The sequence below is a fragment of the Hyperoodon ampullatus genome (assembly GCF_949752795.1).
Source record: "Hyperoodon ampullatus genome assembly, chromosome: 9".
NCBI classification, from domain to species: Eukaryota; Metazoa; Chordata; class Mammalia; order Artiodactyla; family Ziphiidae; genus Hyperoodon; species Hyperoodon ampullatus.
The window spans coordinates 64,361,749-64,388,173 of NC_136922.1; the positions used below are offsets into that span (position 1 = coordinate 64,361,749).

The 26,425-nt window shown below is 44.0% G+C and overlaps 1 protein-coding gene across 3 annotated transcripts in view; it reads right to left on the reverse strand.

Moving 5' to 3' along the window:
* PDE1C (phosphodiesterase 1C) overlaps positions 1–26,425 on the reverse strand; it is a gene marked incomplete at both ends in the record, with an annotated part of 536,637 nt that overhangs the window by 443,016 nt on the left and 67,196 nt on the right. For 2 of the 3 annotated variants that reach the window (XM_079712013.1, XM_079712012.1), the window contains one exon: positions 22,958–23,042. The exons of the other annotated variant lie outside the window; for it this stretch is intronic. In XM_079712013.1, the coding sequence (XP_079568139.1) occupies positions 22,958–23,042 (85 nt within the window). Of the gene's footprint in view, positions 1–22,957; positions 23,043–26,425 lie in introns of those variants that run through there. 3 annotated transcript variants of the gene reach the window in all.

Consider the following 26,425-nt stretch of genomic DNA (forward strand, 5'->3'; position numbering starts at 1 on the left):
CGAGAACCTCTCAAATCTTGTGAATTCTTTCCCCATGAGGCCTCAAAGAGTCAGTGAGTTATAAAACACAAGTTGCCAGGAAGTGCTCAACTCACGTTGTCATGACAGCTGTGACAATGCAGTATATAGAGACCTCCTGAAAAATGCCTGCTAAAGATGTGTTCATCACAGTGTTGTTTATAGTTAAAAGACTGGAATGTTCCACGAGGAAGACTGCATTCAACCAGTGCTCCTCACGCATTAACATGACACGAATCACCTGGGAGTCGTGCTAAACTGCAGATTCCAAGCCAGCAGGCCTGGCTGTAGCAAGATTCCGCATTTCTAACAAGCTTCCTGATGAGACAACACTGCTGCCCCACAAACCACACTTTGAGTAGCAAGGCCTTGCTTACACAATAACCAATGTATATAGGAATAATGTGCACCTGTTAAAAATGATGATGTGGATATACATATATTCATACAGACAGGAGTTTATGATATATTTTTAGGCAATAAAAGGAGGCCATCCGATTAAAAAGATTTAAAAGCAGAGCATAAACAGTATATACATAACAATTCTATTTTATATGCAAATTTTGCATGTAAAAAATCTAAAATAATACACTACAAAATCTAACAGTATTTATCTCCAGGTGGTGGACTTTAGAGTGATTTTAATTAATTTTTCTGTTTGTGCAACTGTATTTTCTAACGTTTTTTCTTTTTACAATAATCAAGTAGCATTTGAGTTGAAAGAGAGAGAGGGGAAGAGAGGGAGGGAAGGAGGAAGAAAAGAGTGGGGGAGAGAGAGAGAAGAAAGAAATCTGCAAAAGGTTCTGAGGCCAAGGAGAAGGCTTTCTCTCTGGATTAATAGGCAAGAATGTATCTACAAGCACAGCCAAGAAAGGAAAGAGATGAAAGACTTCTCGGGAAGTCAGGCTGATTTCAAATGTGCCCACGCTGCCCATCAAGGTCCTCCAAAAGGCCTTTAGAAAATGAAATTGGTCTCCAGGGGCCTGACCTGAGGAAAGAACTCTATACATGAAAACTCAAAACTCCACAAATAAGGAGCTGGTTAGGAACAGCGGCCAAGGTGCCACCTGGCCTCGAGAACTGAGGTACCCCTAGCCTGGATGCCGTGACCCTCAAGATCCTAGTCAACAGTCTTCTGGCACACGGGCTGAACGGTGCAGGGGCATGGGCTTTGGAGTGGCTGGGACCCAGATTCAGATCCAGCTTTGCCATTTGGCGCAAGTCCTTTAACTGCTCTCTACGTCTCCATTTCCTCACATGCAAAATAGAGGTACAAACAGGGCTCGGATGAATTGTGCAATGAGATGACCTTTGAGAAGTCCCCTCCACAATGCCAGCCCTCTGGACAACCTAATCAACTTCAGGCAGTGCCCATGGACAGAATTTTTTTTTTAACTTTTTATTTTATATTGAAGTATAAGTGATGTTGTGATAGTTTCAGATGCACAACAAAACAACAACCATATATATACACGCATCCATTCTCCCCCAGACTCCCCTCCCATCCAGGCTGCCACATAACATTGAGCAGAGTTCCCTGTGCTATACAGTAGGTCCTTGTTGGTTATCCTTTTTAAATATAGCAGTGTGTACATGTCAATCCCTAACTCCGTAACTATCCCTTCCCTCCACCCTTCCCCCGACCCTCGCCCCAGTAACCATAAGTTCATTCCCTAAGTCTTTGAGTCCTTTTCTGTTCGGTAAATACGTTCATTTGTATCATTTCTTTTTAGATTCCGCAAGTAAGCAATATCATACAATATTTCTCTTTCTCTGTCTGACTCACTTCACTCAGTATGACAATCTCTGGGTCCATCCATGTTGCTGCAAATGGCATTATTTCTTTCTTTTTTATGGCTGAGTATTATTCCATTGTATATATACCACATCTTCTTTATCCACTCCCCTGTCGATGGACATTTAGGTTGCTTCCATGTCTTGGCTACTGTAAACAGTGCTGCAGTGAACACTGGGGTGCATGTATCCTTTCGCATTTTTTTAACCTAAGTACATATTGTTGTGCTAAACCGGGTAAACATCCCTTCCTTTGAATGAGTGTGTAGGAGGATAGAATGCTATGATATTCCAGAATAAACAAGAAGAGGTACCATTTTTTAAAGAAATATTTGTAAGAGAAAAAGTTTAAAAATAAGAACTTTTTCTACAAACAATGAACGCTGGAGAGGGTGTGGAGAAAAGGGAACCCTCATACACTGTTGGTGGGAATGTAAATTGATACAGCCACTATGGAGAACAGTATGGAGGTTCCTTAAAAAACTAAAAATAGAACTACGATATGACCAGCAATCCCACTATTGGGCATATACCCTGAACACCATAATTCAAAAAGAGTCATGTACCACAATGTTCACTGAAGCTCTATTTACAATAGCCAGGACATGGAAGCAACATAAGTGTCCATCAACAGATGAATGGATAAAGAAGATGTGGCACATACATACAATGGAATATTACTCAGACATAAAAAGAAACGAAATTGAGTTATTTGTAGTGAGGTGGATGGACCTAGAGTCTGTCATACAGAGTGAAGTAAGTCAGAAAGAGAAAAACAAATACCGTATGCTAACACATATATACGGAATCTAAAAAACAAAAAAAAGAAGGTCATGAAGGACCTAGGGGCAAGATGGGAATAAAGACGCAGACCTACTAGAGAATGGACTTGAGGACACGGGGAGGGGGAAGGGTAAGCTGGGACAAAGTAAGAGAGTGGCATGGACATATATACACTACCAAATGTAAAATAGATAGCTAGTGGGAAGCAGCTGCATAGCACAGGGGGATCAGCTCGGTGCTTTGTGACCACCTAGAGGGGTAGGATGGGGGGGTGGGAGGGAGGGAGACGCAAGCGGGAAGAGATATGGGGATATATGTATATGTATAACTGATTCACTTTGTTTTAAAGCAGAAGCTAACACACCATTGTAAAGCAACTATACTCCAATAAAGATGTTAGAAAAAAAAGTCAATTAAAAGAAACCCACAACTACCCACATGCTTGTACAACTATTTAATTACAAGGATAAATTTTTTAATTAAAAAAATATATAAGTGGGCTTCCCTGGTGGTGCAGTGGTTGAGAGTCTGCCTGCCGATGCAGGGGACACGGGTTCATGCCCCGGTCCGGGAAGATCCCACATGCCGCGGAGCGGCTGGGCCCGTGAGCCATGGCCACTGGGCCTGCGCGTCCGGAGCCTGTGCTCCGCAACGGGAGAGGCCGCAAAAGTGAGAGGCCTGTGTACCGCAAAAAAAAAAAAAAGCAAGTTAAACAACCCCCCCACACTTCCAAAAGCATTAAACTTTCCCTAAACCTACTTCTGACATCTTGGTGAACACCCTTTATTATTCTATTGGGTGTGTGTGCACATGAACACACACATTCACAATTTGCCATGGGGTCATTCTGTATATGCTGGTATGAAATCTGCATTTTTTTTCCACTTAAAATTTGTTGTAGTCATCTTTCTGTTGCAATGAACATTTAAAAAAACATTAAAAATTAAGTTCTTCTTGGTAAGAAACGTCTGTATTTTTCATCAGATCAAGCAATTAGGCTTCTCATTTTTTGTCCTTTTCTTGTTTGTTTTACTGTGCTTTATGTACAATATTTTGGTTTTTTGCTCCAATCTGATAGTTTTAATTTTAAATTGAGGAGACTAATATAAATATCATTACAGTATTTATAGTTGCTCTTATTTCTGTAACATGAACAATATTTTCTACTGAAAAAAAAATCCTGCGTTCTCTTTCCTATTTATTTTTTTGGTATATGGACTGCATTTTCTTTTATCTTTTCTAGTGTTTGGAAGGCATTACATTAGCAGTTAACTTTCATTTTTCAAAAGTTTCTTTAATCAACTTTTTCAGATTGTCAGAGTCAAGTGTGAAATGGTATCTTTGGTGATAAGGTATTTGGCACACTTTTACTTGTCTTGCCCACTTCTTAGGCTATGTTGATATAACCTTGGCTTTGAAAATCCAGGTGATTTTTATATTATTATTTTTAGCATTATAAATTTTTCTCTTTGGATACATATTTAGATTTGATTTTTGAAAGCAATGTGATGGTTAATTTTATGTGTCAACTTGACTGGGCTAAGGGATGCCCAGAGAGCTGGAAAAATATAATTTCTGGGTGTGTCTGTGAGGGTGTTTATGGTAAAGATTAGCTTTTGAATTCGTAAACTGAGTATAGACCACTCTTATTAGTGCTGGTGGGCATCATCCAATTTGTGGCAGATCATGGCACTTCTTGCCTCCGTGATTGTGTGAGCCAATTTCTATAATAAATCTCCTCCTATATATCTCCATATGTATCCTACTGGTTCTGTTTCTTTGGAGAATTCAGGTTAATACAAACAGCTTTATGGAGGTGTAATTTACCATAAACTTAACCTACTTTAAGAATACAACTAAATAGGCTTCCCTGGTGGCGCAGTGGTTAAGAATCTGCCTGCCAATGCAAGGGACACAGGTTCAAGCCCTGGTCTGGGAAGATCCCACATGCTGCGGAGCAACTAAGCCCGTGCGCCACAACTACTGAGCCTGCGCTCTAGAGCCCACGAAACACAACTACTGAAACCCACGTGCCACAACTACTGAAGCCCGGGGGCCTAGAGCCCATGCTCCACAACAAGAGAAGCCACCGCAATGAGAAGCCCACTCACCGCAATGAAGAGTAGCCCCCGCTCTCTGCAACTAGAGAAAGCCTGCATGCAGCAACGAAGACCCAACGCAGCCAAAAATAAATAAATTAATTTATAAGGAAAAAAAAGAATACAACTAAATGATTTTTAGTAAATTTACAGAATTGTGTCACCATCACTACCATCCAATTTTAGAACATTTCCATTACCCCCCAGAGAGCTCTTATACCCATTTGTAGTACTTGAATCTGGTTTCATAGCCAGCTTTCTGCCAATTGATTATCTCTTTAACTAGTTTTACTTTTTACTGCCAGTCACTTTCGTGCCATTCTGGAACTGTTGTCTTAATATTCAGATTGTTGGATTACAAATTCAAGAGATTTTCTAGAAGCTCCTGTGTTAGCTTAAGAGCTCACATACCTGAAAATCCCTTCCTAAAATAACAAATAAATTGGTGGCATAAAACTGCTGCATGGTAACTTTTTTCTTCTTTAAAATTCTGTAAGCATTGATTCAGTATCTCCTTGAATTTAGCCTAGCATTGGGGAAATCTGGGGCCTGACTTATTTTTCGTATTTTCTAGGCAAGCTGGTTTATCTGCCTGAGTACTTATATATATATATATATGTTTATATATATATATAAGTTTATATATATGTTTTTATATACTTATATATATCTAAGTTATATATATATATATATAAAAGTAACCTCCATTTTTCAGCACCCATGGCATATTTTTTAAAGTTTATTTAGAATTAGGTCCCCTGGGAAGTTGCTAATTCATGCTCGTAACTACAACCTTATCAAAAATCCTAAGGACTTTAAAATGCAAACTAGCAAATTTAAAGTCCATCAAGAAGAAAAATAAGCAAGAGTAGCCAATAACTTTTTGAAAAAGCTGAACAAGTATAGCCTTGCCATACTGGATATTAAAATGTATCACAAAGCTACAATAACTAAAGAGCATCACACCAGCATAGGAAAAGACTGACTGATAGAAGAATGGAATAGAAATTCCAAAGGGACACCCAAATGGGTGTATGTATGTAACATTATATTATAAAGTTAATATTTTAAATCAGTGCAGAGAAAAACGGATAAATTTAGAGGGGAAACAAAATTAAATCTCTACCTCAACACAAAATGAATTTTAGATGAATTCAAAGATTTCAATCAAAAAATTTATAAAAATAAAACTATAGGGCTTCCCCAATGGCACAGTGGTTGGGAGTCCCCCTGCCGATGCAGGGGACACGGGTTCACGCCCCGGTCCGGGAAGATCCCACATGCCGTGGAGCGGCTGGGCCCGTGAGCCATGGCCACTGAGCCTGGGCATCCGGAGCCTGTGCTCCGCAGCGGGAGAGGCCACAGCAGTGAGAGGCCCACGTACCTCAAAATAAATAAATAAATAAAATAAAATAAAACTATAAAGTACTAGAAGAAAAAGAGTGATACATATTTTCATAATCTGTTCAATTTAGAAGGTTTTTCTAAATATGAACCAAAAATGGGAAAAAAACTGGTTTATTTTTAAATTTAAAGTCTGAACATAAAAAAGGGTTAAAAGGCATATATACAAATGGTGAAAATTATTTGCAGAAAATATCACCAAAGTTTAAATAGCCTTAATATATAAAAAGTTTATAGAAATCAGAGAACTCCCCAATAGAAAAATGAGTATGCTATTTATAAAAGAAATAACAGATAAGAAATAAAGGTTCAAATTCACAAATAATCAAACAAATTAACAGAAGGGTTATATGCCATTTTTTGACCTACCAAATTATAGCTTTTTTTAAAGGTTGAGATCCAATATAAGGGTCAACAGGCAAAGTCATACTTGTGTGTGGAATTGTAAACTGGTTCAATACTGCGGGGGTAGAATATATATTTCAAATGCTTCAAAAATACTCAACTCTTTTTACTCAACAACTTTACTTCTAAGAATTTATCCTAAGGCAAAAAGGATTTATAGGGCTTCCCTGGTGGCACAGTGTTTAAGAATCCGCCTGCCAATGCAGGGAACAAGGGTTCAAGCCCTGGTGCGGGAAGATCCCACATGCCGCAGAGCACCTAAGCCCATGCGCCACAACTACTGAGCCTGTGCTCTAGAGCCCACGAGCCACAAGTACTGAGCCCACGTGCCACAAATACTGAAGCCTGCGCGCCTAGGGCCCGTGCTCCACAACAAGAGAAGCCACCGCAATGAGAAGCCCACGTACCACAACGAAGAGTAGCCCCCACTCGCTACAACTAGAGAAAACCCGTGCACAGCAATGAAGACCCAACACAGCCAAAAAATTTTTAAATTTTTTAAAAAAGGATTTCTAAAGATGTAAAGATGATGGTAGTCACTGAGCAGTATTTGTGACAGCAAGAAAGCAGAAAGAACTTAAACGTCCAACAACAGAGACCAGTTAAATAAACCATGGTACCTTAAAAACTCTGTTGAGGAAAACTATTGAAATGAAATGATATTAATTACACACTGTTAGATAGGAGGAAAAAAGTAAACAACAATACAATAATGGTCTCATATTTGAAAAAATAATAATGAATGTTCATGTGTTAAAACTCAAGCAGAAAACACTTTTCTCAAAATGTTAACAGTAATTCTCTGCACGTGTTGATATTATAAGTAGGATTTTGTGGTCTCTTTGCCAATCTTTATTTTATAAATTTTTCCACAATCAACATGTACAACTTGCATAATAATTGTTAAAATGATAACAACAATAGAAGTAATATGTTGAAAATCGTTAAGTTTTATTCTCCTTTCAAAGAGCATTAATATGCTAGTTCTTTTTCTCCTCATCATGGAAGAAAGCACCATGGATTCCCATTAATGAAAAAAGATGTGGCTTCCCACCACCCTGAGGGACACTTTCAGTGGGATAATTACACTGCTATGACAACAAGGGGAGGATGTGATGTCACATAATGATCCAGTGACTGCAATGTCCCTGTCCCAATGCAGAGCTCTCACTGCCAGCTGGAAATCCAGCAGAGACCTCATTAAGAGCATCTGTTCAGTAATTACTAGAAGTTTCCCCTCATCATGCATCCAACTTTGAAAACAGCTATACCACAGAACTCCCAACTCCTGATTCACAGAGGGCTTAATCTCCCCCTTCTGTAGAGCGCAGACTGACAGCCACCAGAGATCCCAGTCAAGTGTTGGCACAGTCAGTAAATGCAACCTGGATCAACAGGGACCAGAAAAGAAGCAGCAGCCAGAGGACTTTCACTGAAGCAGACATAAAGTCTCAAGGTGTTTAGAATATTTAAATATTGTCATTTCCATTAGAGAAAATCTAATACACCTCTAACCCACAGAAAGGAAGAGCAAATAGCAGTGATCACATAGCAAGCTGGAGAGTCAAGTTTAATATGAAAATGCATAATGAATTCTTCTATAATGAATATGAAATCCCAAGACCCTGTTCACACACTGTGCTCTGCACAGAGTTGGGGCAAATTGCTATAATGGAAAGAGCTAGACAAACCCGGTTTCAAGTCCCAACCTACTACTTAATTTCCAAAGCCTCAGTTTCCTTACCTGTAAACTGAGAAGAATAAGGTTTAAAAAGAATTGCTGAAAGTTAAATATAAAGCTCTGAGCCTAGTGCCTGGTACTCAAAAAAAGTTAGTTCCCCTAAAAATTTTCACAGAAAACTAAATGGATAGGTCAATGAATTAATTGGTCTTGACTGGACCAAGGCAAAAATCTCCTAACTGGCCTCTCTCTCTGGCCACTCCTACTGCTAACCATTCATTACAAGCACATATTATGCAGTTCTTACACATGCCATTTTCTCTGCCTAGAATTTTCCCAGAATCTCTCCTCTTCCCATCCCCTCCTGAACCTCATACAGTTCAGTGATTCCCAAACAAAACCACACATCAGAGTTACTTAGACAGCTTCCTAAAAATGCACATGCCCAGGTCCCACTCCATAACTACAGAAGCAGAATCTCCAAAGCATGGGGCCCAGAAATCTTTAACAACCTCCCCATTTGGTTCGTATGCAGCCAGCCCTGCCCTTGCAGTATCTGAAAACCACTGATATAGCTAATTCTTACTTCTTTAAAACTTGGTTTAAAACTGGGACTCTCATACAAGCTGGTAGAATTGTAAAATGGTACAACCACTTTGGAAAACAGTTTGGAAATTCACCAAAAGTTAAACATTAATTTATCATACAACCCAGCAATTCCACTCCTAGGAATCTACCCAAGAAAATGACAATACGTGTGCACACAAAGACTTGTATGTGAATGTTTATAGCAGCATTATTCGTAGTAGCCAAAAAATGGAAACAGTGAAGTAATTATACATGGTAATGATTGCATAACTCTGTAAATTTACTAAAAATCATGAATTGTACTTTTTAAATGGGTGAATTTTATGGTATGTAAATTGAATAAAAACTGAATAAAGCTGAATGAATGGAAGGGAAGGGGGAGGGAAAAGGAAGACAAGATAAGACAGGAAAAAACTGGGTCCAAACTCCCGCAGGCAGTGAGCCCCTCCTGCGCTTGTGTTACCCTCGTTCTTCATAAATCCCTCAAACAACACTTGGCCCATGGATGTTATTTTTTTAATATCAGTCTCCTCACAAGCCCACACACTTTTCAAGAATGAGAAAATTGTCTAATGTCTCCTTATATTTGCAGGGCAGTCAAAGGGCACCTAGCAAATGTTTGTAAGACAAGGAATGAGTGGCTGACTGAGCTTTCTGTTGAAATAAACTGTAAGAAACATTCTGGCCCTAAGACCTTCATACCCAGTTGCCTCCCCCATTCAAGGTCATAAACCCTCTCACTGGGAGGCTAAGAGGAAATGCTGAATGTCCCAAAAGTACTTTGAATTTTTACCAAATGCATGTGCCACAGGTGTAAGAAGGCCCTTCCTCTGACATCTCCCATGCATGGCCAGGCTCACACACAACCATGTTAGCTTCAGATGCCCCAGATTCAAGCCCTGGGCTCTTCACTTCCCAGGGCAAGTGTCTGTTTCCTCATCAGAAAATGGGGAATTAAATGAGCTAGTGCTTTCAAAGCCCTTAGAATACTGCCTGGTGAACAGCAAATGCTCAATCACAGAGAGAGAGAAAATAAGTGTATGTGGTGTGTGTGTGTTTGTACATAAAATGTGTGTGTGTATAATTGGTGAGACAGCACTGCCCAAACAGGCCACATTGGGAGATGCTCAGATAAGTTTCACCTGGCTCGTGAGGTATCCAGGTTGAAGAAGCCAAGAACAGTGCAAAAGAGGGCCAAGGCACTAAGAGAGAGAGGGAGCTGAGTAATTTTAAATGTCCATGCATACAATTAAGTTTTAAAATGCAGATAACAGAACAACATGGATGATCCCATTTAAATATAAAATTGCTATAGAATATTATGTGAATTTAAGATAAAAAATATGGAAGCAGATTCACCTAAATATTAACAGAGGTCATCTCTGGATAATGAGTTTTTCTTTCCTGAGTTCCCAAAATGAATACGAATCAGTTTTACAGGCAAATGAAATTAATAATCTCATCTTCATTGTGTTTAAAAAATGAATTAAGTGATTAGGAAAGTGAAGAAAGTCTCCTGCCCCCACGGACCACCTGCCTCTCTGGCAGCCTGAAAGTTTGTCTGGTTTGTTCCGAAGAGAGAATCAATACTCAGAAGGGTATAGGAAGGCCCAGATACAGAGGAGGAACACCATGTGCAGTAGTTGCCCATTATGACACAACAGCAGGGCCAGTCAACAAACACTCACACAGTGATTCGCCCCAGTGCAGCTAACCCCTGCATTTGTGAACACAAATCTGATCAAATCACTTCTGCTTAAAACTATTAGTTGCCTCCCACTGCTCTTGGGAAAAAGACCAAACCCTTCAGCTGGTCCACAAGAACTTCTGCCCACCTTTCCGGACTCTTCTTAACCCATATTCCTCCTCTACCCACCCTCCAGGTGCAGGGCCTGGGCTGCCCGCTCCATCTGGATGCTTCCCCAGCTCCTTCTCCCACCCCCTTCATCAGGGGAGCCCACCCCAACACCCCCCGGACTAGGTTCCATGCCATTTCCAGGCACTTGGACAGGACCCCAGCCATTCCATCAGAGCACAGTTACACCACTGTGGGCTCCACTGGACTGGTCAGTTTGACTCACATTGTACCCCTACTGCCTAACACAATAGCTGGCATGTGGTGGGCACCCCATAAAGAAAGGCCAAGTGAATGACTACCATCCACAGGTAGGCAGGGACACTGCAAAGTGTAAGCCTAGAGAAAAGACCAGATCACAGAAGGCCTGCAAGCCTCACTTGGGAATGTGGGCTTGATCTTGCACGTGACAGGAAGCTACTGGACAGTTTTAAACTGCAGGGCAGCAGGATCAGCTGTGTGTTCCAGAAGAACATTCTAGCTGTGGTGCTGAGAGGCGTTTGGAGGGGAGGCAAGTTGGGGAGGTGGGGAGACCACTTGGAAATATTGCAGTAGACTCGGGGAGAGAAAAGGGGGTCTAAACTAAGGCAGGGGAGGTGGAGGGCAAAGTATGAAGAGGAAAGAGCTTAGAGAAGAAAATCCACAGGACCTGATGACTGACTAGATGTAGGGACACAGAAAAAGGAATCTATTAAGATGGTTCCCAGATTTCTGCTTCAGATGCATGAGCTTTCCAAAATGCAGAAACTGGATTTAGGTCACTGCTCTTGAAATAAGTCACTTTGACTTCTTGAAGCCCCCTTGAAATGGAGCTGCTCATAGTTCTCTTGCAGGGTTATTGGTAGAATCAAATGAGTTGCTGTTTGGGAAAGTGCTTCACAAATGGTAAAACCTTATTATTATCATCATCAACATGGGGGTAACAGCTTACAAAACAACTGCATAATCACCTCCAGAAAACAGCTTCCTTGGGGGACTTCCCCGGTGGCACAGTGGTTGAGAATCCGCCTGCCAATGCAGGGGACACGGGTTCGAGCCCGGGTCTGGGAAGATCCCACATGCCACAAAGCAACTAAGCCCATGTGCCACAACTACTGAGCCTGCACTCTAGAGCCCGTGAGCCACAACTACTGAAGCCCGCACGCCGCAACTACTGAAGCCTGCATGCCTAGAGCCCGTGCTCTGCAACAAGAGAAGCCACCGCAATGAGAAGCCCACACACCACAATGAAGAGTAGCCCCCGCTCGCCGCAACTAGAGAAAGCTGGCGCGCAGCGACGAAGACCCAACGCAGCCAAAAATAATTAATTAATTAATTAATTAATTTTTAAAAAAGAACACAACAAATACCTAGGAATAAATCTGAAAAAAGTTGTGCAAGACCACTATTCAAAAAAAAAACAGCCTCCTTGGAATAGTCACCAAGACCAGGCTTATAGTCTTACACAACTGGCCAAATTTCTGCATCTTTTAAACTTTTAAACTTTTAAACAGTTAGCCTCATGAATGACCCAGATAAGAAAAGAAGAAAAGGCATCTTGTTGGAAAGTTGGGTTTCTCTGGGGCCCAGCAGATGGCTGGGATCTGGTCCGGTTCAGAGTGCTGTTGGTTCTCTCTTTAAGAGATGCTGGATTCCCCTTCAATACTTACTGACTTGACAAATTTTGAAAATCTAAACTTCCAACTGTTAAAGAAAGATGAGTCACTAGACACAATGAGCCTTTCTTGGAAATTTTAAACTAATGACTTTAAAATAGAAATCCATCCACTTTCCCACTCGCTGCCTAAATCCCATGTGTTCATTTGGGATCCTCAGGAGTCAGGAGTAAATCAATGCCAGCTTTTTCCGGGGGGCCTCTCAGAGAGATGAAGTTTCCAAAGGGCTGGAGGGTTCCCATACTTTGTATCACAGGTGAACATGTAACCCAGCCAAAATGCCTTCAGGTCTGGCATGAGCTAAGGAAGGAGAATAGAGAAGGGAAAGGAATTAAGATTTATAAGTACCTGGGATGGTCTCATTACTAGGCCAGAACTTTATAAATGGCATAATCGAATATAGATATTATTGTTCCTACTTTACAGGATTCAGAAACGTGAAGACTGTAGTCAGATAGCTCATCAATGGTGAACATCAGAGCTCAGCAATTCAACTTCTGGTTTGTGCAAAAAAACAAACAGTCGATCCCTAGCTCCCCAACCAGGGATCGAACCTGTGCCCCCTGCAGTGGAAGCTCGGAGTCTTAACCTCTGGACTGCCAGGGAAGTCCCTAGAGGTCCCTTTTTAAAGGCTAAACAAACGCTGGTAGTTAGTAGTGATGCAAGTCCAGCATAGCTGATCCTTCTCCTACTTTCTTCTCCAAGCCCAGGGAATCACACCTGAGCCACTCTATGCCGTTATCAAGAAGAGAGGAAGCACAGCTGTCCGGAGAAGCAAAGCAAAAAGGCAGGAACCAGCAAATCAATTAATGTGATGTCTTCTCCGAGAAACGAACCTCGGCAGCAGTGTTAGTGGACTAATACTCATAGATGGAGTCTTGAGTGGTTTGGACCTTTGTCCGGCAGATACTGCCCTCCAACAGGTAAAAACCAACTTCCAGCAGCTCGGCTTCCAAGACCCCCACGGGCCCCTTGAGGAAGGCCTGGTTCTCAGGCTAAGCTGCTGCCACACTCCAGAGCCTGCCTGCCAAACAGCACAGGAAGTGCCAGCCAGCTCTCCCCAGAGTAGCTGGCACCAATTACCCAGAGCCAGCTGGAAACACTCGTCTGGGCTCCAGATCCCTGGCCTGATGGGAAATCCTACACTAAAACAAAGACAGCCTTGCGGCCACGCCAGCACCCAACGTAAGTGGCTGGTCGGGGGCTATGAGAGGCAGCCAGGGGGCAGGCCGGGGAGCACCAGCCAAGGAAGCAGCTATGGGTCCGGGAGATTTGCCCGCTCCCTGATTTCAGAGCCTCTCCACAGTCACAACCAACAGCTACCAATTACTGGGCATCTAGAGTATGCTGGGTTCCATCGTTGCCCATCCTACTGAATTCCCCCAACAACACAACAAAGAAGGAAGTGTTATCCTCATTTACAAATGAGGGACCCGAGGCTCAGAAAGATTGATGCTCTTTCCCACAGTCACAGAGACAGGAAGCCCCAGAGCTGGATCTAGAGCCCAGGTCTTCTGCCTCTCCTTCCTTTCCACATAACATCGTGACCTAGGAGAGCTAACCACCTAAAAAGGGCCTGGCAGTTAGGGACTCACTCTGCAAAGCTATCACAAGTCCTAAAAGATGATTAACTGGTTAAGAAGATGGGAACATTTGTAGGTCCACCATGGATTCATCAAGAACAACTGTACAGCACTGGGACGCCAATGTCCAAGAACACACAGAAGTGAATGCCTTTTGGCGGGAAATGCCAGTTTTGAACAACAGAAAGCAGAAGACCAAGGTCATCCTTACAGCTTTTCAAGGAACGGCATAAATGGGTGTTTGATCAAGCAGGACTCAGAGATGGTTATTATTATCTTCATGTTAATAATATTGTTATGGAAATTTATTATTATTATTACTACATACAGTATGAATATTATAATAATAATATGGAAAAATATCATAACATTTTATAGAGAACTTACTATGTACCAGGTGCTGTTCAGAGTGCTTGATGTACATTAACTCATTTAATCCTCCAACACTCTAGGAGACAGGTAATATAATTATCTCTGTTTAACAGATGAGCACATTGAGATACAGAATGGGTAAGTAACTTGTCCACGGTCACAGTGATCACACAGCTAATAAACTGTGAAGCCAAAATTCAAACCAAGGTAGTCAAGCTCCAGAATCCATACTCTTAACCTCTACACCTACTGCCTCTCAAATACAGCAAACATTTATTAAGCAGGATCCATGCTAGGTGCTTCCATGACTATTATCTATTATCACATTTATTGTTCATTACAAACCAATCTGGCAACGTGAACGGAAGCCATGAAGGCTTCATAACACATCAGAGTGGAGCTAACCCTGCAGGCAAGCAGAAACACTTGGAAATCTCCACCTAGCCCCCCATTTCTCATTGGGATTTTGTATCACAAAGGTGAAACAGCCGGAAGGCCCAGGCAGCTACACATTGACTTGTCTTTGATTAGAGCTCCGCAGTTATCAAACTTCACTGTGAGTACAGTGAATTACCATACAAAGTTGTGTACACAAAATCTAGTCTACTTACTTCAAGAATAATTTCAGTTCTTTGCTAGTCCTACATTCAATTTGCCTCTGCGTTGTTCTGAACTCTGCAAATTTCTTTCACCAGAAATCCTGAGAGTGCCAAACTTAGCCATTCCCCTGCACCTTCCAGCTCTGGGACAGCTACGGTGGCCTTCAGGACTCAAAGCTCACCGCCTTCCCTTCCTGGAGTGGCAGGAACCACAGAGATTTTTGTACCCAACCAGCTCACTTACAGGTGGAGAAACTGTCGCCCATGTTAAGCGACTGGCCCAGGATTACAGAGCGAGTTAGGAAGAAACTAACCCTTTCAATTCTGAGTCTGATATATGTTTTCCACTACACTGTGCATTTTATTTCCCCTGGCTCTTCTACAGTGCTATATTCAGCAAATGTTTATTAACCCCCAATATTAATAGTGCTATAGACTGATTTTGTGTCCCTTCAAAATTCATATGTTGTAACCTAATCCCCACTGTGATGGTATTAGGTGGTGGGGCCTTTGGAAGGTAATTAGGTCATGAGGGTGGAGCCCCATAAATGGGATTAGCACCCTTATAAAAGAGACCCCAGAGAGCTCCTTCACCCCTTCTGCCATGTAAGGACAGCCCACAGTGAGAAGACAGCCCTCTATGAACCAGAAGCAGGCCCTCACCAGACACCAAATCTTCCCAGCCTCCAGAGCTGTGAGAAATACATTTCTGTTAAGCCACCCAATCTATGGTATTCTGTTATGGTAGCCTGAATGGACTAAGATAATGCCTAGGAGCTCTGCTTGCATTATCTCACTTAATTGCCCAACCCAGCAAGGTAGATACTATATTTATTATGTCCATTTTACAGCTTAAGACACTAAACTTTAGCCATTTGATGCCACCTCTCCAAGATCGTGGCAAAAGATGAGGTTCAGAATCTGAACCCCAAGTGTCTAACTCCAGAGCTTGTTATATTCTGGACTCTGTGAGGTCCAATTTCACCATCCCGGTCCCCTTTTCTTTCTGTGTCCCACGGCCAATCCCCAAGTCAAGTTCAGAAGCTCTTTCCTGCAATGCTGTTCTCCCCACTACCCCCAACGTCCCCATGGCCTCAGGGAGACTGTGCCCATTGCTCTGCTAGGTCCATGATCGGTCCATGAGAGGGCAGGAGGGTGCCCAGTGCCCACTCTGCTCTTGCTCCCACCTGGCGTCAGGGGCCAGGATACAGTACAGGGTTTCCTGGTGGCCACTCCCGCACCAGCACAGACCAGTAGTGACCCACGTCTAAGCCTGCCCCAGAACACACCCACAAACCCTCAGGATCACACCACCAACCCTCACCTACTCGCAGCCAGAGCCAGCTCTAGTCAGTATAATTTCAGGGGAAGGGAAGGGTTGCTGAGCAAACATGCAGTGTGACAGCAGGCACTGTGCGTAGAACTTCACTCCCCAGGCCGCGTTCACGCACGAGGAAGGTGTCACTAGCCCCATTTATTCTAAGAAGGAAACCGAGGCTCAGAGAAGCTAACTGACTTGCCTGACCAGCACAATAAGTCTTTGTGTGACTCCAAAGCCCAGGGTTTCCCACTACAAATGCCCTCTCTCAGCTGACAGACATCCTTAAAGCTATGCACTCCAGTTGCTGGCTGACCATCAGAACCCTGTCATGAGAGCCTCATTCCTCAAGCTTCCCTTTGTTGAAGTGCAAATGCTGTGCAGAGGGGTGCACAAGTTTCAACCAGTATTTAAGTCTCCCCTAATAACAAGAAGCATTTTAATGGCATTTCAGGGTTAACAAACAACTTTTTCATGCATAACTTCACTTGATTCCCACCACACCCCATAACTAAGGATCACACTCCGCATCTTACACGTGAGGAACTGAGGCTCAGATGCAGGAGTGGGGATCGAGGGGGGCAGCTGAGAGCCAGAGTAGACTGCAGTCCCAGGTTGCGTGAGCCCTCAGTCCACACACCACCTCACCTCACTCTGCTTCAGTCTCCCCAGGGATGTGAGAAGGAGGAGGGAATTAGGGCAACGGGCACTGGGAGGTGGCAGTAGGACAGTTTGCCTTGGATCCTTATTCAGTTCCTTGTGACCCACCATCACCCCCAACCAGGCGTACAATGCCCAAAGGTCTCACCTCCACCCAGACAAACTAGCAGGCAGACGTGACACTCAGACAAGAGAGCACTGAGTCCAGTCTGGGCTGAGAAAGTCCCCAGCCATACGCACCAAGGGAGGCCAGGGGCCGCTATGCCTGGGCTGGAGAGGGGCCACACCCCCGGTGCATGCAGCCCCATCACCCCAGCCACCCACGGAGCCCTGCCCACCCAGAACCCCTGTGAAAGGAGCATCCTCCAGCAGACCTCCCCACTTAGTGGCAGTCCCAGGGTGGGACAAGGAACCTTCACTCCTAGCCCCTTGGGCCTCTGATTGCTGTCTAGGGGCCCCTTGTTTTTCCTCCTCTGGGACAACCCTGCAGAGAGAAACGCAGGGGCAAGGGAGCCAGTGGCAGCTGCTACAGGAAACGTATCCCTCTGTTAGCAACACTTCTTCAGTACAGGCCTAGAATTTTCCACAACACCACCAGGTTCATTTTTGAAGGAGGCAGCTTCTTTCCCATACGTCCCACCAACTTCACATCCTCCCAGCCCATGGCTTCACCCACTTCCTTCTGACACCCTGGAGGTCATCGCTGAGGGGAGAAGGGGAAATGAAGATCCCCCGAGCCCAATTTTCTCAGCTATAAACTGAGTGGTGAGTAGCACCAAGGGAGATCGAGGGAGGCCCCCTCAGGTGGCTGGAAAAAAAAAAAGTGCTTTTGTTTTCTGCGGACATACTTCACTTTGGGGGAAGAGGTGTGTGCTTGTATTTCAGGCAGCCTCATGGAGAAAGTAAGAATCTGCAAATCCACTGAATACAAACCCAAACATATAACCAAGCCCCCGAAGACGAGGAAAGTTCTTCTGGAAACCAGCGATACTGCAACTCCCGCAACAAGCATTCATTTCATATTCAAATGTGAGTTCACAGTCAAACTACACTTGAACTTCTACATATGGGCTTCAATTAATGTTAATAGTTAAAATCGTTGGCTACAATCATAACTTCAGTGGTTTCCTAGGGATGGGACCCTCAAATCACGAAGGCTGATGACAGTAGTACTTTCTGGATGTGGCATGTGTTCAAGCTCATGGTCTCGTTTCCCAGACCTCTTGATCACATACCTGATTTCATGACCTGAGAACATCATACAGAGAGGACACAAGACCATTTCCCAGGTACATGAGGGGAGCGCTGAACAGGCGGCCCTGGTGGGAGGTGGATTAACAAGCCTATTTCTTCAACCTGATCTTCCTCTCAGGAGCAGCCCTCCCCTACCTGTGACCATGGTCCATCTTTTTCTGGTTTTGCCCCAGCCTGTGCTCGCTCATCAGACCTTGGCAAACTCCCTGACCTGTCCTCATCAGGATGATGGGCTGGTCCCAAGGCTCAGACACAAATAAAGTCCACCATGGGAGGGAGCACGGTTGGGACAAACCCTGGGCTGAGGAGTCAGGGCAGAGGTCGTCTGAACCCAACCCTGCCACGTCCTAGCTTGTGACTTCCGGCAGATTACTTCCTCTCGGAGTCTCAGGAGCTTCTTCCCCTAAAATGGGGGTCATGACACGTACCTTTCAGAGTCGTTGTGAAAGGTGGTCAAATGAGCTGAGTAGAACACCTAGTTCAGTGCCTGGCCCACACCCCACAGCTATGCATGGCAAATGGCAGGGCCCGTTCTTCGTGCAGCCTTGACCGTCAGTGTCCCAGAGTCCCTGCAGCCAGGGCATAGGCCAGCTCAGGAGCCCCAGGCTTCCATGTCAGAGGGAACCCTCACAGGGTTTCTCCCTGGGGGTGTCACTGGCGTTCAGGGCAATTCCTCACTGTGCAGGACTGCCTCTCACACTGCAGAACACTGAACCCCTCTGATCTCTGCTCACTGTCTGTAGAGCCTGTCCCCAGCCCCCTAGAACTCAACGACTAATAGTGTACCATATGTGTCCAAACACCCCCTGGGGAGTATCATTCCTGGCAGAGAAACACAGCTGAAGCCTTCTCCCTGCCAATCTGAACCACAAGTCTCTGAGCCAGATGCCTCCCCTTATCCCAGAGACATCCATTTAACAGAGAGAAGTTCTTTCAGGAGCCCTCCAAGGAAACGTGATTCTTGACCTTGTCACAGGGGTGGGTCACGCCTCCCTTTCTGAAGAACCCTCAAGACCCCCATTGTCCTCAAAAGCTTCTCCTGGTAAGAATCTCTTGACTCGCCAGGACCATAACATAAATTCCTTTAGTCAAGTTCTTTGACCTGGAAATTTTACATAATTAACAGACTGGAAGAGAAGGTGATTCTTGATGACAGAATGTCAGACACTTGAGAAAGGGAGTGATCTGGGCACCAGGATCTCTTCAGGATTCTTCTCTCACGTGGTAAGAGGGGGACTGTCCACTTATTCCACCCTGCTGAAACCATGGGACAAGCTGGCGACCATGGGCATGGGCTACAAGATATCTGTATGTCCTGAAATCAAGTCCTACCTGCCACACACTGACGTTGCAGTAATATGAAGTCCCCTGCTCAGAAAAAAAGTCACATAACGTATATGACAGACAGCACTTGCAAATCATACACACACACGTACATGTTTGTATATAATGTGTATTATTATACATATTAATTATATAATTATTATGTGATTAGTATATTGTATAATTAATATATAGTGATTATAATTATATATTATGTATAATTAATATATTGATTATATGTATAACTAACATGTATTATGTACATTAAGAGTACAGTTGACTCTTGAACAACTCAGGGGTTATGGTTAGTTGAAAATCTGCATTATAACTAACCTCAGCCTTTCCTATATGTGATTCCTCCATATCCCCAATTCCACATCCGCAGATTCAGCCAACTGCAGATCGTATAGTACTGTAATATTTACTATAGAAAAAAATTCTTGTATAAGTGGACCTGCGTGATTCAAACCCACGTTGTTCAAGGGTCAACTGTACTTGCAAATTAAAAATAAATGATGAAATTCCCCCAGAGGAAAAACATACAGGCAAAGAACATAAAATGGCAATTTCACAAAAGAAGTGAAATAACATGTGGAAGTAAGATACTACCTTCCACCTCTCAAACCAACAGCTTTTGAAAAATTATAGTGTCCAGTCTCATGAGAGTGTGTGAGCACCTGATATGCTGCTGATGGGAGTGTAAGTTGGTATTTCCAGAGGGTAGTTGAGCAATATGTTTTAAAATCCATAAAAATATACATAGTCTTGGACCAAGCAATCGTACTTCTAGAAATTTATTCTCAGAAGTATTAATGGATGTACTCAAAGATTGAGCCTGTTTTCATTGTCTATCATGGTAAAAATTAAAAGCAACCTAAATAGCCAACAATAGAAGATTTTTTAAATAAAAACTTTGTATATAGCTTGAAACAAAGCTATTATGATATTAAATAACATTACCAAACATTATGACTGCATTTTGTTAAAAAAACTGTGTATATACAAAAAAAATACTGGAAGTCTATACAAGAAATACTAATAATGTTTAGCATCAGGTGATAAAATTACAAGTGATTTTCTTTCTTTCTTTTTGGTTATCTGTGTTTGCTAAAATGTCTATATTGGCCTAAAACTTCTAAAATGTCTCTTATGGCATTTAGTAGCTTCTACTTTGTAAAATGTTATGTATGAACACATCGCATCACCCCAAGAGTACAAATTCCTTGAACACTAGGTTCTAAGTCTGATTCATCATCATAAACTCCCCATGATATTAGCTTAGGGCCTTGAATAATTACAACAATTACCATTTATTGAATGTTTGCCATATGGCAGGCACTGTACTAAATTGTATCTTTTAATATAATAAAATTCAATAAGCATTTTTTGAAGAAAGGAGGAGGGCAGATGGAAAGGAGTGAATGAATAAATGCCCAAAGATCTGAAACAAGCTGGCAGCTCTCTCACCAGGAAGTGACCTGCTCACTTTTGAGGTCCCTTCTGACTAGCAGACCACACCAATGTGCCAGACCATTTCCTCTAGTGAGGATGGGAGCAAAAAGAGGGGCAGGGAGGGCTACACTGTAAACCTGGGTTTTAGAAGCCACACGTTTTGGAAGATAAGATTTCACAGGGAACTGCCAGGTAAAACTTCAAAATCATTTTTGGGAGCTTCCTTATCAGATTCCAAAAAACTAATATTAAGACGGCAAAGCCCTTTTAATGAATCACTTTTGACCTTGGCAACCTTTAATTCATTCCTACAAAAACTCCCAAGCACCCACCATCACCATTATGAAAGATAAATTAGACACAGTCTCATCCTTAAGGAACCTGTAATGCAAGGGGACAACGAATAGTTGCTGAAATAAGTGATTCAAGGCCGGGTGTGAGCTCTCACAGAGGACTAAGAGGCTGAGAGGAGTGCAGAGGGAGAAATTCTTTCTGATGGGGAAGGAGAGCAGAGGAGGTGGCAAGTGAGACCCAGGAGAGACAAGATGTCTCAATGCAGAGTTGGGGGAAATGGCATTCCTGGCTGAGGGAACAGCCTGAGCAGAGGCTCTGAGGGGTGGGATGTGGGCAAACAATCATGAGTGTGTGGAAGAAACAGGTTTGAAGTGACCGTTGAGGCAGGAAAAGCAAGTTCAAGCCAGAATGGAGAGGCTTGGGAAGCAGGCAAAGGAGTGTAGACTTAATTCTGGTAATACTTGTTCAGCCCATGACCCCAAATCTTGGGCCACTTCATGAGAAGGAGCAAAAGTGGTCCAGAGATGAGCTCCTGTCCATCAGCCTCTTCTTGCCCCTGGCAAATTCCTGCTACACTTCCAAAAAGCACATTAATACACCCCTCACTTTCAAAGGCTCTGGGGTGAAGTTCAGATTTAAAGCCATAGTGACCTGAGCACACACAGAAGTAGAAATGCTGAAGCAGCTCCTTGACACCTGGCTCTGCCCTGCCATTCTCCAAACTCTGACATTCCAGAGAGGAAGCTGCCCTGGCTTAGCCCATCTCCTGGGAAGATGAGGAGGCAATCCCTGGACCAGCTGGTGTGCAGCAGAGAATGGGCAGTAAAAGCACCAAGAACTGACCTCATCAAATTCAGCTTCCAGAGGGTCAAGCCCTGTGGTCCTGCTTCCTCTAATAGCCATGAAGACACCCCCAGCCCCCTCTGGTACCCCTCTTGGTAAAGGGTTTGGGAAAGGAGTCACTAGGAGTCCAGAGGACAACAGACAGATTTTTCTCAAATATTTCAGCAGCATGATACATCCTTCCCTCCCTGCCTTCTCTCTCTCTCTCTCTCTCTCTCTCTCTCTCTCTCTAAATGTGCCTCTTTTTCTGTTTTATCTTCACTCTCTCCCTCCCTCCCTCCTTCCTGTCTGTCTCTCTCTCTCCTTGTGTCCCTTTCTCTTCTTGCTTCAATTTTTGTAGAACCTATCTTTCAATCTCTTTCTCTGAATCTCTCTATCTCTATGTGTCTGTCTCTCAAAGCCTCTGCCTCTGTTTCTATAACTGTCTCCACGTCTTTGACATTCTATCAGTCAGTCTGTGTCTTGGCATCTCTGACTTTGTATTTCTGACCTGCTGTCTAGGTGTTTCTACTATTGTCTCTGTCTAGATGTCTCTGTCATTCTGTCTATGTGTCTCTGTGTCTCTGTCTTAGTGCCTGTCATGCCCACGTCTTTCTGTCACTCTCTCTCTCTCCCGGTATTGTCATCTCTCTGCCTCCACATCTCTGTCTCTATTCCTCCTCTCTCGGCTTGTGTTACTAAAATCGCAGAGAGGAAATCGAGCAGTTCCAAAAGCTGTGACCCTAAAAAGCAGCTTCAGCGGGACGCCGGGTTAGAGCGGCGGGAGGGGCACCGCGGGGACAGCCCCGGTGAGGCGGCCGGGCCACACACGCGACTTCGCGGCCCCGTTGCCGCTCCCCGGGTCTCCCGCCTGGCGAGCGCCTCGCCTCGCCTCGCCTCGCCTCGCGGCCCAGCCCGACCCCGAGGACCCTCGGCGCCACCGGCGAGGGGGTTTGCCCCAGCCGGGAGTAGAACAACAGAGGAAGGAAAGTTCTCACCGATGGTGAAGCTGTAGCCATCGATGCTGAAAGTGGCACTCCGGCATTTTTTGAAGCCCTCTTTCCTGTTGCTGGCGTCCGTCATGGCTCGGCCGGCGGCGTCCCGGGGTCCCCCGCGGCGGAGCGCGCAGCCCCGCGCCGGCGCCCCGCGCTCGGCCGCGTCCCCTCCTCCGGCGCGCCGCGCGCTCTCCCCGCTGGTCCGCCGCTCGCTGCGAGCGGAGCGCTCCGGCTGCAGGCGCCGCGACCGCGAGGTCGACTGACGAACGCACTAGGCACACGGCGCAGCCAGCGAGCGTCGCAACTGCTCCATCTCCAGTGCCAGGTTCCAGACACCACGAGAGGAGTGCTAAGAAAGGCAGGCGACGCGGACCGGTGCGCGTGGATGCAGGCCGGTGGGTGGGTGGGTGCCGAAATCCCTGTCTTTGCCACCCTACTCCCTGGGAGCCGCTGAAGCCGGCACGCTTCAGGCACGCCTGTTTTCTCTCAGCTTCGCCTTCCCCTCTCTGGAGGCTGGTGGGGTTTGGGGACTCTAGGGAATGGCTAAGATTTGGCGTCGGCTTCTTCTAGATGTTTTCTCTGGCGGACAAGAGAGCTCCCCAAAAGCACATCAACAGATGGAAAAGCAAACATCTAAGCCGGTCAGATGCCGCCAAAGTTTGCTCCAAACAAGGAAGTCAGGCAAATCGCCACGCCCACTTCCTCCCAGCAGCTGTCTCCCTCACTAGCCTGGAACCCCGGTAAGATTACCTCTTGACAGTCCCTGGCCAGAAGGTAATTATCAAAGTAACCCATATTTGTGGCTAAGCGCTTACACACAGAGGCTCTAAGATGTGCAAGTTCTAGTCGATTCCAAACGAATTGTCCAAGCTCTTTCCAATTTGGTTTTGACAAATAGAGACTCCTGGAATGTGTTGCCAAGTAAAGATTCCTGGAATTTGTGGAGGTGGCAGAAATTTAACCAATCCTACAGCTAACCCCTCTTGTTACAGAAGAGGAAACTGAGGTCGACAGGGCCTTGACTAAGGTCCTACAGGTAAAAAGTGGCAGCGTTTGGACAGAGGAGTTTCACTTTATGACATCAAATCAATCATTGGTCTTTCCAGTACCTGAAATGACTGAGTTAGGCAAGGTTTGTACAGGGGAAATCATTCCCTCCAACCAGCAAGCAACTGCTAAGGATTTACAGCTGCAGTGTTCTGTGTCAGGGGCTGGGGAGCTCATGTAATGAGACCAGAGCTGAGTCCCTTGGTGGAGTCCACGCAGTGTAACACGTGGAATGACAGTGCTACGCTCAGGTTATTAAGGGACTAGAGTTAATTTAACCTCATTTGTCATGATGGAGTTTGACACAATTACCAAACACTTGTCAATACTAACAGAGTCAATCAGGTATATCCCTCATTGTTTCTGAGAGAACAGTGGGTCCACACGTCTTCAGAATCTAACTAAAATTATGTCTTCTCCAAAAAAAAGGCACATATACACACATGTGCAGTATTCCACATGCAATTTCAGGGGACCCATAAAACCCTCAAGCCCACTGGCAACCAAGTTAGTGAATATCTCAGGAACTGAATCTTCTTCAATTTACCATATATTTTTAGAGAAATGGATTTTTTTTTAATGTCAGATGTAGTTGGAACGTCAATTATAAATTCTCTCTGGTAAGACCTAGAACCACATTAATAGTTTTCTCAAGTCAGTGACAAGATTAATTGATCCAAAAGGCAATGGATGTCACAGACCCCATGTCACACAGAATGGCATGTCCCAGCTTGGAAGTAAGAAAGTGCTTCAAACCCTGAGGCACTCCTTGAGACTGGAACTTGTTACAACACAAAAGCATGAAAAAGACTCTAGGAACAAACAGACCTGGGTCTGAAATGTGGCTCCACCACTTACCACTTACCAGCTATATGACCTTGAGCAAGAAGCTAGACCTTCCTGAGTCTGCTTTCCTCATCTTACAATGTGAATTAAGGAGAGGAAATGGGTGAAACCTAGGCATGCAGTGGGCCTTCAGTTATTGCAATCACCAGGTGACTCCCAAGTTTCATTATGTAGACAGTGAAGAAAATTCTTCACAGCAATAATATATTTTCATTACTGTTATCATTAATTTTTTTTTTTTTTTGGCTGCCTTGGGTCTTCGTTGCTGTGCACTGGCTTTCTCTAGCTGCAGAGAGTGGGGGCTACTCTTCATTGCAGTGTGCGGGCTTCTCACTGTGGTGGCTTCTCTTGTTGCAGAGCACAGGCTCTAGGCATGCGGGCTTCAGTAGTTGTGGCTTACGGGCTCAGTAGTTGTGACTCGTGGGCTCTGGAGCACAGGCTCTAGTTGTGGCACATGGGCTTAGTTGCTCCACAGCATGTGGGATCTTCCTGGACCCGGGCTCGAACCCATGTCCCCTGCATTGGCAGGTGGATTCTTAACCACTGAGCCACCAGGGAAGTCCCTGTTATCATTAATTTTATAAGAAAATTTTATACATAAAATGTTTATATGTATTATATAGAATGTATTTTAAATATAGTACCCCCAAAAGTTTCTTATCGTTCTCATTTTCCTGTATTTCTCCCACTTTCCCAAACCTTCAGCAGAATCACATGCCTTCTTTTCTGGCACTGTAAGTTCTGGAATGAGGATCCTGAAAGCCCTGAGTTATAGTCTCCTATGGTTAAGTTATCAAGAAAAAAAAATCCTAATGTGATGGAAAATTTTCCCTGAGTGAGTGAAATTACAACTTGGTATTTAACCACTCTTAGCAGAAAAGCTTTTTGAAATATAATCTATAAAAATAATAACAATGTGATCATTTATCTGTCCCCTAAAGACTGGTAAAAATAACTTGCCTGAACAATTAGAACTGTTTTTAAATTGCTTCTCCCCAGAATCGTTCTCTCTCTCCCTGGTTTTAGAGATTGCACACCTACAGAACCACTGAATGCACTGCTTCAAGTGCAAGGTCTGAAAGCAGCCTTCTCAGTGTGGGGCTCTTACACGAAACCAAGTGAAGTCGAGTGCTGACGTTACATAAGCCGAGGAAGAATGAGTTCAAGACTAAGATCAACAGAAGCATTGCTTTTGCTTGTTCTTTCAGAAATGCTCCTTTAAGAATGCCTGTGAAGTAAGGAAACTAAACCAAGATACCCAAGCAGATGGGTGAATCCTATGCTCTTATTGTTAGAGCAGGGGTCAGCAAACAGACCTGCAGGTCAGACCCAGCCTGTCACCTGTTTTTGTAGAGTCTTCAAGCTAAGAAGTGATTAAGTGATTGAAAAAAAAATTCAAAAGAAGAACATGTGACACATTAAAACTGCATGAAATTCAAATTTCAGTGTCCACAAATAAAGTTTTATTGGAACATAACTACGCTCATTTATTTACATATTGTGTATGGCTGCTTTGAAACCAACAGGCAGAGTTGAGTCGTTGTGCCCAAGTCTGCATGGCCTACAAAGCCAAAAAAG